This window comes from Salvelinus namaycush, chromosome 8 (assembly GCF_016432855.1).
Source record: "Salvelinus namaycush isolate Seneca chromosome 8, SaNama_1.0, whole genome shotgun sequence".
NCBI classification, from domain to species: domain Eukaryota; kingdom Metazoa; phylum Chordata; class Actinopteri; order Salmoniformes; family Salmonidae; genus Salvelinus; species Salvelinus namaycush.
In genome coordinates, this window is record NC_052314.1 from 47,752,488 (window position 1) to 47,766,127 (window position 13,640).

A 13,640-nucleotide genomic window follows, 5' to 3' on the forward strand; every position below is an offset into this window, starting at 1 on the left:
TGACTTTGCAATCACATGGTTGGATAGTTATTTAGCCAATAGAACCCAGTGTTCAATGGCTGTTTCTCTAACGTCAGATATGTACAGTGCAGTGTCCCTCAGGGCAGTTGCCTTGGTCCGTTACAATTCTCTATTTTTACAAATGATTTGCCACAGGTCTTACACGAAGCTAAAATGACTATGTATGCGGATGATTCCACACTTAACATGTCAGCACTCAAAAGCCAGTGAGCTCACTGAAAGTCTAAATAAAGAGTTAGTATCAGAATGGGTGGTTAATAATAAACTAGTCTTAAATACATCAAATACTAAAATAATTTTATTTGCTTCAAAACAGTAAGACCTAAACCTCAACTGGAGTTGTGCTTCTTCAACCTGAGTAGGTTGAAGAAGCGTGCTCCTAGGTATAACATTGGATGGTCAATTATTAAGTCATATTGACAAAGTTGTGAAGATGGGGAAATGGTGTATGTTATAAAAAAAATGTTTATACAAAAATCAACTGTACAAGTTGTTAAGGCTTGTCCCACCTTGATTACTGTCCGTCCGGTAATATGGTGAAGTGCGGCAAAGAAAGACCTAGCAAAGCTGCAGCTGGCTCAAAACAGAGCAGCACATACATAAGATGCACGCCAGTCTATCCTGGTTGAGGGTTCATGATAGATGAACTTCTTCTCTTCTAGTTTGAGAAATATTACTGCAAATGAAAATTCCAGGATTGTATGCATTATCAATAACATTCAGCTTAGACACCAATACATATCCCACAAGACATGCCACCAGGGGTCTCTTCACAGTCCCGAAGTCCAAAACGAATTCACAGCAACGCACATTATACAGAGCCATGATTGCATGGAACACCCAATTACAATTACTCAAGCAAATATCAAAATGACCTTTAGGAAATGGATTAAAGATCTCATGGAACAGAGGGGACTATGAGGCGACAACATTTTTTAGATGTATTGTTTGTATATACAGTGGGGAGAAGAAGTATTTGATACACTGCCGATTTTCCTACTTACAAAGCATGTAGAGGTCTGTAAATGTTTTACCATAGGTACACTTCAACTGTGAGAGACGGAATCTAAAACAAAAATCCAGAAAATCACATTGTATGATTTTTAAGTAATTAATTTGCATTTTATTGCATGACATAAGTATTTGATCACCTACCAACCAGTAAGAATTCCAGCTCTCACAGACCTGTTAGTTTTTCTTTAAGAAGCCCTCCTGTTCTCCACTCATTACCTGTATTAACTGCACCTGTTTGAACTCGTTACCTGTATAAAAGACACCTGTCCACACACTCAAACAGACTCCAACCTCTCCACAATGGCCAAGACCAGAGAGCTGTGTAAGGACATCAGGGGTAAAATTGTAGACCTGCACAAGGCTGGGATGAGCTACAGGACAATAGGCAAGCAGCTTGGTGAGAAGGCAACAACTGTTGGCACAATTATTAGAAAATGGAAGAAGTTCACGATGATGGTCAATCACCCTCGGTCTGGGGCTCCATGCAAGATCTCACCTCGTGGGGCATCAATGATCATGAGGAAGGTGAGGGATCAGCCCAGAACTACACGGCAGGACCTGGTCAATGACCTGAAGAGAGCTGGGACCACAGTCTCAAAGAAAACCATTAGTAACACACTACGCTGTCATGGATTAAAATACTGCAGCGCACGCAAGGTCCCCCTGCTCAAGCCAGCCCATGTCCAGGCCCATCTGAAGTTTGCCAATGACCATCTGGATGATCCAGACGAGGAATGGGAGGTCATGTGGTCTGATGAGACAAAAATAGAGCTTTTTGGTGTTTGGAGGAAGAAGAAGGATGAGTACAACCCCAAGAACACCATCCCAACCGTGAAGCATGGAGGGGGAAACATCATTCTTTGGGGATGCTTTTCTGCAAAGGGGACAGGACGACTGCACCGTATTGAGGGGAGGATGGATGGGGCCATTTATCGCGAGATCTTGGCCAACAACCTCCTTCCCTCAGTAAGAGCATTGAAGATGGGTCGTGGCTGGATCTTCCAGCATGACAACGACCCTAAACACACAGCCAGTGCAACTAAGGAGTGGCTCCGTAAGAAGCATCTCAAGGTCCTGGAGTGGCCTAGCCAGTCTCCAGACCTGAACCCAATAGAAAATCTTTGGAGGGAGCTGAAAGTCCGTATTGCCCAGCGACAGCCCCGAAACCTGAAGGATCTGGAGAAGGTCTGTATGGAGGAGTGGGCCAAAATCCCTGCTGCAGTGTGAGCAAACCTGGTCAAGAACTACAGGAAACGTATTATCTCTGTAATTGCAAACAAAAGTTTCTGTACTAAATATTAAGTTCTGCTTTTCTGATGTATCAAATACTTATGTCATGCAATAAAATGCAAATTAATTACTTTTTAAAAAATCATACAATGTGATTTTCTGGATTTTTGTTTTAGATTCCGTCTCTCACAGTTGAAGTGTACCTATGATAAAAATTACAGACCTCTACATGCTTTGTAAGTAGGAAAACCTGCAGAATCGGCAGTGTCTCAAATACTTCTCCCCACTGTATATATTTATATTTTTTGTGACTGTCCTTTATCAGTGCTTTGTTACTTGTCATGTTGTGTTTTTTGTGGACCCCAGGAAGAGTAGCAGATGCTTCTGAAAAAAGCTAATGGGAATCTAAATAAACCAATAATGAATAAAGTTTAAAGTTTTTTGTGATGACTGAAATCAGTTTCATCATAGTGTACAGCTCAAAGAATGTCTGTATACAACAAAAAAAGTACAATGAAGCAAAGAGCTACAGTAGGACAAACAGGTTTATTTGGTACAGTGGAGTAAATGAAAGGTATGAATTTTACTCCTGTACAAAACACATTGAAACCGAACACTGTCGATTTAAGGAGAGCTCAAGTTCCTAGTATTGGCCATCTGTGATGGTGTCTCGAAACATCAAGCAGATAAACCCAATCATGTACAGAACAATGTTAACAAACAGGTCAATGTGCATCATGAGTACTTAATTCATTGTTAAATAACCTGAATTCATAAAGGACCCTTTTTTTCTTTGTTAGATCTCAAAGTAGACTGAAATGTCTATAATGTGGTTCCTTATATAGAGGTAAATGATGGTTAGGCCTAACACAAATAAGTCACTATTTTTGTCCAAAAAAAGCAAACTCAAGGGGCCAGCGAGCCATGGCTTGGTACTGGCCAGCTTACCCTGGAGAATGATCAGGTTATCTTTCATTAGGCATCAAATGGGAGAAAACATCTTCAAAACAGATGGTGAACGTGCATTCCAATTGGACAAAAGTCAGTTTCGCCACCTCCTTTTGAACATTTAAAAAAAGCATTGGATTTGTGTAAGCATGGGCTATCTAGAAAGACCTTGCACCATTTTACACCCAATTATTTATTTTACATCCATGGGGGGGGGGGGGAAAGCGCACATTTCAGTGAGAGAATTGGAAAGCTAGGCTCCTGATTGTTGCCTGCTGAATATGACCCAGGTATCCCTTGGCCGACAGGACTATGTTTTCTATGGATAGGACAGGTCCCAGCGTGTGCATTTTGGCACATTGAGGCCACTAGTTTTAAAAGGACACTTGCGCAATAAATGTTTCTGTGTGAGAGCAGAGACATTGGTGGCACTTTAGGTTGTGTGTTTTCGTTCTGGTATTGCACATGCAGTCTTTTATCCCTGCTGTGTGGGAGGCTTATTTCCTTTGCCAGGCTTTTGTGCCAATCATAAGATAACACCTTTCTGAATGGACATTTTCCTACTTGTCTTGTGCTAAAATAGTTATGGAAGGTTCATAAAGGTTTAGACAAGGCCTTCTGACAGTACAACATTGAAAAACAAGGAAATGCAGCAAAAAGAAAACTGTATCAACCGTGACCCATTGAAGTCCGTGACTTTTTTCTACAGATACACTATTTACAGTAACATTCATCAATTATATTAAATATCAACTTAAATTAAAAGAAACAAACATTAGACTTCTATAAATAGCTACTGTATTTCTCAAGACAGTACTAATATGTTGCGTATGGTGATTTGTCTCATTTCAGTTGTTGAAAGACTGTCTGCATGGGTGTGGTCTTGAAACATAAAAAAGCAGATATACAAACAAAAAGAGAATAAAACTAAAGTTTGTCAGAACTTAGATGATTAGTAAAAACTGGTTAATTGAAACTGACAATTGAGGGATTACCGACTGAGATAGTCGAGAAACTCCTAACAGGCGACTCGAAATGAAATGGCTGACAGGAATAGTTAACAGAGAGTCACATGGACAATAAGGCATGAACCTCTCCCCCTTTCACTATGGCCTAGATATAAACAAATGTAGATAAACGACCTGTGCACTGCAATCTACTTCTAAAAGTGATTGCGCTGACATGCGCTGCGTTTATGGCAAACGTGATCTCTGGGAAATCACCTTTAAAAAAAGTCTAATCACAGTGCATGGGTCTACCTACGTTTGTTTGAATCCCGGTCTCTAACATAACAGACTCACTCTCTCACACACTCCATCTCTTCTACAGCGCAAGGGGACCAAAGACACTGTCACAGTAGACAAGAGAGGGCCACAACCGTCACCGCCGATGAGAATTACAGTCAAGGGGAGCGGGCTATGGTTTCCAGATTGTCACCCTCTGCTTCCCTTTCCCCTCTACCTGGGGTTCACATCTTGATCTTGGCATAGAGCAGGTCAATCTGCTCTCGGAAGTGGCTACGGAGGTCGGTCCTCTTGGCCTTTAGCGTGGGCGTCAGGAGGCCGTTCTGGACGGAGAACATCTCCGCGTGCAGCGAGATATCTCTCACCTGCACGAGACAGAATGTTATTCATTGTTCAGCTTATTATGTGTTTAGCTTTTATTTAACAAGCCGAGTCCCATTGAGATGCAAATGTTGTTTCGTTTTTTTCTCCAAGAGTACTCTGGGCTAGAGGCAGCATTATAATCATGCACAATTTGGAACCAACATCACTTGTGAGTGTTATCGTGTCTAAATGGTGCCTAAGGAATGTGTGGAGCGTTAGGAAGGATTCCTCACCTGCTCAAAAGACTTCAGCCCCCCTTCTTTCCCCAGCCTCAGAATGTCCTCCAGAATGGCATTTTTCAACTCCTGGAAAGATAGGCACTTCAGACAAGGCAGTGTAGACAATACATCTTAATGGCTGTACTTAAAAAGGGATAGTTCACTCAAACTATCTTTCAGTATTTTGTTCATTAGTCTAATGTCTATCAGAAGTCACATTTTCTATATGGAGCACTTTCAGTACAAACAAAAACTGTGATGAGTGTTTGAGATGAGATTGGCTCTGTTCCGATATCCACACTAGCATGCCCAATACATTGCTTCATTCTAAGGCTTTACACGCAAATCTTATTTGTCACATGCGCCAAATACAACAGGTGCAGACCTTACTGTGAAATGCTTACATACAAGCTCTTAACCAACAACGCAGTTCAATAAATAGAGTTAAGAAAATATTTACTAAATAAACTGAAGAAATAAAATAAAAATAAAAAGTAACAATAACAAGGCTATATACAGGGGATATTGGTACCGCGTCAATCTGCAGGGGTACATGTTAGTCAAGGTAATTTGTTCATGTAGGTAGGCGTAAAGTGACTATGCATAGATAAGAAGAGAGTAACAGCAGTGTAAAAACAAGGGGGGGGGTGGCCATTTGATTAATTGGTCAGCAGACTTATGGCTTGGGGGTAGAAGCTGTTAAGGAGCCTTTTGGACCTAGACAACAGTCTTTGACTTGGGTGACTGGAGTCTGACAATTCATTTTTTGGGCGTTCCTCTGACACAGTCTAGTATATACAGTAGGTCCTGGATGGCAGGAAGCTTGGCCCCAGTGATGTACTGGGCCATACGCACTACCCTCTGTAAGGCCTTATGGTCGGATACCGAAAAGTTGCCATACCAAGTGGTGATGCAACCGGTCAGAATGCTCTTAATGGTGCAGCTGTAGAACTTTCAGAATCTGGGGACCCATGCCATATTTTTTCAGTCTCCTGAGGGGGAAAAGGCGTCGTCATGCCCTCTTCACGACTGTCTTGTTGTGTTTGGACCATGAGTTACTGTAGAGGCTCTGCAAGCTTCAGTGACATTTTGCTGAGGAAAACACTTGTTGAAGTGTAAGAGGTATGCTAGCATGGACTGTGGAAATCAGCCACTGAATACACTGTCAGGTAAATCTGCCATACCATTGAAGCTAGCTAACCTTGCTTGCACACATCTCCAAATAAGAACCCTCGATGCCCTTCTTCTTTGCCCATCCTGGTAAGAAGTCTGGATCAGGCACCACAATGCCCACCAGGCATGCCTGTGTCAAACAAGACATTTTTAAAACATTATTTAGCTTTTTACAATTCCATAAGCATTTATACTAATTTACAAATGTATCAACATTTACAAGCAGTGGCTTATATATGAAAGTCATAAGTGTCACCCAAACAAGTTTCAATTAGATGGTGCACATATCCACAACCAACATTATGCATGTACATACCCAACCACAAACAAAGTGCTTCAATAGAAACACGCACAGCAGAAGACTTGGCACACATGCGGGCGCGCACACACACGATTTGGTTTGTCACAAACCTGCAAGCTATCGCCATGGACAAAGATCTGGGCCACCGGGTCGCTCCGGATGTAGATGTTCTCGACCTTCTCCGGGGCAATGTACTCTCCTTGAGCCAGCTTGAAGATGTGCTTCTTCCTGTCCACGATCTTCAGAATGCCATTCTGAAAGTAGAGTAAACAAACTTAATCACTACTTAGTTAACTACATCAGATTTTGCCCCATTACTTCTTTCCCACTCTTAAGTCAGTCATAGATTGAGGCCCATGTCTGCTGATCTCTTTTGCCTGGTACTTATTTCATCATAATCATCATCAGTTAAGCAGGGTCGGTCCTGGTTGCTCCCTGGATGGGATACCAGATGATGCTGGCAGTGGTGTTGGAGGGCTAAGGAGATCCCAATGCCCCAGGGCAGTGAAGGGGACATTGCCCTGCGTAGTGTGCCATCTTTTGGATGGGACAATAAACGGGTGTCCTCACCCTCTGTGGTCATTAAAAATCCCATTGCAATTATCATAAGAGTAGGGGTGTTAGCCCCATTGTCATGGCTAAACTCCCAACCTGGCCCCATTTCATCATGGCCACCTAATCATCCCCCTTATTCCTAACTGACATATTTCACTCCTCACCTCTCCACCCGATGTGTGGTGAGTATTCTTGGGCATTCTGGGGCGGCAGGTAGCCTAGTGGTTAGAGTGTTGGACTAGTAACCGAAAGGTTGCATGATCAAATCCCTGAGCTGACGAGGTAAAAAATCTGTCATTCTGCCCCTGAAAAAGGCAGTTAACCCACTGTTCCTAGGCCGTCATTGAAAATAACAATTTGTTCTTAACTGACTTGCCTAGTTAAACAAAAATAAATACAAATTCTGGCACAAAAATGGTCACCGTGCAAGCCCCACCAGCGGACAATTTTCCATCCCCGCCTTATAGGCTAGCTCAATGTTTCCCAAACTTGGTCCTGGGGACCCAAAGGGGTGCACATTTTTGTTTTTGCCATAGCACTAACAGTTGATTCAACTAATCAAGTCATCATCATGCCAAAAGAAGGTGGAACCCTTTGGGTCTCCAGGATCAGAATTGGGAAACACAGAGCTAGCTGAATGTAGAGTTGACAGTACTTACAGGCAGCCACTTCCCAATGTCTCCGGTGTGGAGCCAGCCATCCTGATCCAAGGCCTCCTTTGTCTTCTCCGGGTCATTCAGGTAGCCCTTGAATACGTTTGGTCCTTTCACACACACCTGCGAAGAAGCAGAATTATATATACACATCAAATACAAACATGGGACCAGGATAAACACCCACCTCCTCAAAGGCTAATGAGTCAATTGTGAAGTATCAAAGCAAGCTGGGAAAACCCCCACCCCAGTCGGTCCCAATACACGCGGTAAAGAGATCAATGGAAGGGAGACCAAGGACACAGTCATTGGCGCCCATTCAAAAAATCTTATCTAACAACGTGGATATTCGTCGAATCGGTCATGATTTCTATGTTCTAGCAGGCCCATAATGTGGTTACTAAAATCTGATTTGTCTGTTTTCGCTGCATAATGTTTAGAAGTTGTCTCTTTAGGGTTTAGAAAATCCACTACATGACCAAAAGTATATGGACACCTGCTAGTCAAACATCTCATTCCAAAATCATGTGCATTAATATGGAGTTGATCCCCATTTGCTGCTATAACAGCCTTCAATCTTCTGGGAAGGCTTTCCACTAGATGTTGGAACATTGCTGCGGAGTATTGCTTCCATTCAGCCACAAGAGCATTCGTGAGGTCGGGCACTGATGTTGAGCGATTAGGCCTGGTTGCAGTGGGCCTTCCAATTCATCCCAAACGTGTTTGATGGGGTTGAGGTCAGGGCTCTGTGCAGGCCAGTCAAGTTTCCACACCGATCACGACAAACCATTTCTGTATGGACCTTGCTTTGTGCACGGGGGCATTGTCATGCTGAAACAGGAAAAGGCCTTCCCCAAACTGTTGATACAAAGTTGGAAGCACAGCATCATCTAGAATGTCATTGTATGCTGTAGCATTAAGATTTTCCTTCACTGGAACTAAGGGGCTTAGCCCAAACCTTAACAAACAGCCCCATTATTCCTCCTCCACCAAATGCATTGGGGCAGGTAGCGTTCTCCTGGCATCCGCCAAACCCAGATACATCCGTCGGACTGCTAGATGGTGAATCGTGATTCATCACTCCAGAGAATGAGTTTCCACTGCTCCAGAGTCTAATGGCAGTGAGCTTTACACCACTCCAGCCGACGCTTGGCATTGAGCATGGTTACCCTAGTCATATGTGCGGCTGCTCGGCCATAGGGAAACCCATTTCAAGAAGCTCCCGACGAACAGTTCTTGTGCTGATGTTGCTTCCGGAGGCATCTTGGAACTCGGTAGTGAGTGTTGCAACCAACAGACAATTTTACACACTGCATGCTTCGGCACTCCCAATATGTGAGCTTGTGTGGCCTACCACTTCGCGGCTGAGCCGTTGTTGCTCCTAGACGTTTCCATTTCACAATAACAGCACTTACAGTTGACTGGGGCAGCTTTAGCAGAGCAGAAGCTTTACAAACTGACTTGTTGGAAAGGTGGCATCCTATCACGGTGCCATGTTGAAAGTCACGGAGCCCTTCAGTAAGGCCATTGTCCTGCCAATGTTTGGCTGTGGAGATTGCATGGCTGTGTGCTCGATTTTATACACCCGTCAGCAACAGGTGTGACTGAAATAGCTGAATCCACTAATTTGAAGGCGTGTCCACATACTATATATACAAAAGTGTCTGTCTGCTAAATGAAAACTCCTGTTCAGATAAGCTGGTAGCATAGTTAGCCATATAGAGATCGATGGTGGTATATGAAGTCGTTTTTAAGTGTAATGCAGTTGATTGGTGACGATGACATGAACATGTATTGGAGTTGACAGGCTAATTTTGATGGGTGTTAATGAGGAGATTCTGCTCTATCAACAACACGGGGGCCCCATGTGTGGAATTTCCATGGTGTTTACATTGTTTTGTCAAACAGCAAACATCTCTTTACCGCATGTATTAAAACCCTACCACTGGGCTTGGCCCTTATTCTTCAATGTTTGCAGATCCGTATGGTGGAAGCTTTACCACTGTAGTGCTTATACCTATCCAGACCCTTCAGATATGCTAACATCGACTAGTTAGGGCCAAGGGGGAGGGACAGTGAGCAATTTGAAACCGAGGTGGGACTTCCATTGGTCTAAAGACCTCACCTCTCCTTCCCCATTGGCAGCAAAGTAGTTCATCTCAGTCACGTCCACCAGCTTTACATAGTTGCAGGGCAGTGGAGCCCCCACATGACCTGGGCAAAAAGAGATGAGTTGTCACATTCCAGTAACACTTTATATGGCTGTTCTTTCATAATGCCAACATGGTCTCATAAGGTTTCATGAAGGTTCCAGTGAGCCACACAAGACACAGAAGTAAAACTGTTCTTGTTCATTGTAGAATCAGTGTAGAGCCATTTGTGTGACTTGTTTGTTGGATTAAACATGTGGTGGTATGCATTGTGGTAGCAATTGAATGCGTCGGTAACGATTGAATGTGTGTATTACCTGCTGTCCAGTCCCCAGGCATGGACATGGTGCACCCGGCTGTGCACTCAGTCTGACCATAGCCTTCATAAAACTGTCAAGTAGAAGCAGCAGACATTTATTTGAAAGCGTTGTAATTAAGTAACTTGTGTTTCTCATGCTAGTATCACCTATCTTTCGGCACCACAGCAGCCTGGTTGGGTGTGAGGTTGATTCTCAAGCATGAAGTGATTGTTTTGACTGATAGAAAGAGAACATTATTGCCAATCTTTAATGCAAATCCTGTTGAACAAACAGGAAAGGTCAAAGAGGGACCTGCTTCTCTAGGGTATGAGATGGGCTATACTCCGATTCTCTACCTATGAGACGGGCTAGATTCCAATTCTCTACCTATGAGACGGGCTAGATTCCAATTCTCTACCTGTAAACTCCCCCTGAAAGATTTAAAAAGAAAGTTGTGATGAATATGGGGGAAACTCCTTCCAGCCATGCTTGCACCAATCCAAACAATGCTTTTAAAGGCATGAGGGAGTGAATGAGTGCACATACCTCTTTAGAAGGTTAGAGAATTGGAACGCAACCAGGCTCTGCATCCAAATTCTCTGAGAAAGGTTGCATTTGTGCACTCTTCCCCACGCATTTATAAGCATTGGATTGGTAGAAGCATGGATTAGAGGGAGTTGATCCTTTCTTGCACCTGTCGTTTAATTTGTGAATTCATGAAGGGAAGTCTCACCTGGCAGCCAAGAGCGGCCCGAATGAAGGTCAGGACGGTTGGAGACACCGGGGCCGCTCCTGTGATCATCAGCCTCACACGACCCCCGAGACTGTTCTGGAGAACACAAAGGAGGAAAGGCGTTATTGACATCCATGGTTGTACCTCACACAATAGAACAGCGATTCTCAAATTTGGGTCGCACGTGTCTGAGTAATTATATTTATTTTGGGGGGGTGATTAATGGAGAGAAAAAAATACTCCAGTCTGAACTTAAACCAGGTGTAGAAATAATGAAATTACAATTTTAAATAATTTAATCTCTGAACAATTTTTTCAATAACAATTTAATATAGAGCTATAAGCAGTGCCATTTTTGGTTGATTTTCTGGTCTCAAACCAGTGAGTTTATTAACCTTCAACGACAGTGACGACCAGTTTTGAAGCCTACCAGTTATTTTATTGTTGCCTGTATTACATGTTATTTTGGCATTAATGTGTGTCAGCATTACTTCCATGCTCGCGATAAGGCAAGTAACACTGAAACATGCATGAGAACATCAGATGTTCCGGACGACTGTGTGATCACACTCTCCGCAGCCGATGTAAGACTTTTAAACAGGTCGACATTCACAAGGCCGCAGGGCCAGACGGATTACCAGAACGTGTAGTCAGAGCATGCGCTGACCAACTGGCAAGTGCTTTCACTGACATTTTCAACCAGTCCCTGATTGAATCTGTAATACCAACATGTTTCAAGCAGACCACCGTAGTCCTTGTGCCAAAGAACACTAAGGTAACCTGCCTAAATGACTACCAACCTGTAGCACTCACATCTGTAGCATGAAGTGCTTTGAAATGCTGGTACATGGCTCACATCAAAACCATTATCCCAGAAACCATCCCTAGTTTTGGGGTGGCAGGTAGCCGTGGTTAGACATTTGGCCAGTAACCGAAAGGTTGCTGGATCGAATCCCCAGGCTGACAAGATAAAAATCTGTCGTTCTGCCCCTGAACAAGGCAGTTAACCCACTGTTCCCCGGTAGGCTGTCATTGTAAATAAGAATTTGTTAAGTGTTAAAACATTTTTTTTAAACTTTAATACCTCTACCTACATGTACAGTCGTGGACAAAAGTTGAGAATGACACAAATATTAATTTCCACAAGGTTTGCTGCTTTCATGTCTTTAGATATTTTTGTCAGATGTTCCTATGGAATACTGAAGTATAATTACAAGCATTTCATAAGTGTCAAAGGCTTTTATTGACAATTACATGGAGTTGAGTCAATATTTGCAGTTTTGACCCTTCTTTTTCAAGACCTCTGCAATCCGCCCTGGCATGCTGTCAATTAACTTCTGGGCCACATCTTGACTGATGGCAGCCCATTCTTGCATAATCAATGCTTGGAGTGTCAGAATTTGTGGGTTTTTGTTTGTCCACCAGCCTCTTGAGGATTGACCACAAGTTCTCAATGGGATTAAGGTCTGGGGAGTTTCCTGGCCATGGAACCAAAATATGTTCCCAGAGCCACTTAGTTATCACTTTTGCCTTATGGCAAGGTGCTCCATCATGCTGGAAAAGGCATTGTTCGTCACCAAACTGTTCCTGGATGGTTGGGAGAATGTGTTGGTACCATTCTTTATTCATGGCTGTGTTCTTAGGCAAAATTGTGAGTGAGCCCACTCCATTGGCTGAGAAGCAACACCACACATGAATGGTCTCAGGATGCTTTACTGTTGGCATGACACAGGACTGATGGTAGCGCTCACCTTGTCTTCTCCGGACAAGATTTTTTCCAGATGCCCCAAACAATCGGAAAGGGGATTCAGAGAAAATGACTTTACCTCAGTCCTCAGCAGTCCAATCCCTGTACCTTTTGCAGAATATCAGTCTGTCCCTGATGTTTTTCCTGGAGAGAAGTGGCTTCTTTGCTGCCCTTCTTGACACCAGGCCATCCTCCAAAAGTCTTCGCCTCACTGTGCGTGCAGATGCACTCACACCTGCCTGCTGCCATTCCTGAGCAAGCTCTGTACTGGTGGTGCCCTGATCCCGCAGCTGAATCAACTTTAGGAGACGGTCCTGGCGCTTGCTGGACTTTCTTGGGCGCCCTGAAGCCTTCTTCACAACAATTGAACCGCTCTCCTTGAAGTTCTTGATGATCTGATAAATGGTTGATTTAGGTGCAATCTTACTGGCAGCAATATCCTTGCCGGTGAAGCCCTTTTTGTGCAAAGCAATGATGACGGCACGTGTTTCCTTGCAGGTAACCATGGCTGACAGGAAGAACAATGATTCCAAGCACCACCCTTCCTTTTGAAGCTTCCAGTCTGTTATTCGAACTCAATCAGCGTGAGTTATCTCCAGCCCTGTCCTCGTCAACACTCACACCTGTGTTAACGAGAGAATCACTGACATGTCAGCTGGTCCTTTTGTGGCAGGGCTGAAATGCAGTGGAAATGTTTTTTGGGATTCAGTTCATTTGCATGGCAAAGAGGGACTTTGAAATTAATTGCAATTCAGTGTATATGCAGTATATGTATGCAGTATATGCAAATTGCCATCATACAAACTGAGGCAGCAGACTGAAAATGAATATTTGTGTCATTCTCAAAACTTTTGGCCACAACTGTACATATTACCTCAATTAACCGGTGCCCCCGCACATTGACTCCGTACCGGTACCCCCTGTATATAGCATCGCTATTGTTATTTTACTGCTGCGCTTTAATTATTTGTTACTTTTATATTCACATCTT

At 43.3% G+C, this 13,640-nt stretch overlaps 1 protein-coding gene across 3 annotated transcripts in view; it reads right to left on the reverse strand.

The window, feature by feature from the left end:
* Positions 1-2,792: 2,792 nt before the first annotated feature.
* Positions 2,793-13,640, reverse strand: part of acsl1a (acyl-CoA synthetase long chain family member 1a) — a 52,165-nt gene continuing 41,317 nt past the window's right edge. For all 3 annotated transcript variants that reach the window (XM_038999872.1, XM_038999871.1, XM_038999873.1), the window contains 8 exons: positions 10,903-10,998; positions 10,188-10,260; positions 9,846-9,934; positions 7,727-7,843; positions 6,623-6,766; positions 6,240-6,341; positions 5,054-5,125; positions 2,793-4,822 (listed from right to left, as the gene is read on the reverse strand). In XM_038999872.1, coding sequence (XP_038855800.1) covers positions 4,682-4,822; positions 5,054-5,125; positions 6,240-6,341; positions 6,623-6,766; positions 7,727-7,843; positions 9,846-9,934; positions 10,188-10,260; positions 10,903-10,998 — 834 coding nt within the window. In that variant the 3' untranslated portion in view covers positions 2,793-4,681. The remainder of the gene's footprint in view (positions 4,823-5,053; positions 5,126-6,239; positions 6,342-6,622; positions 6,767-7,726; positions 7,844-9,845; positions 9,935-10,187; positions 10,261-10,902; positions 10,999-13,640) is intronic.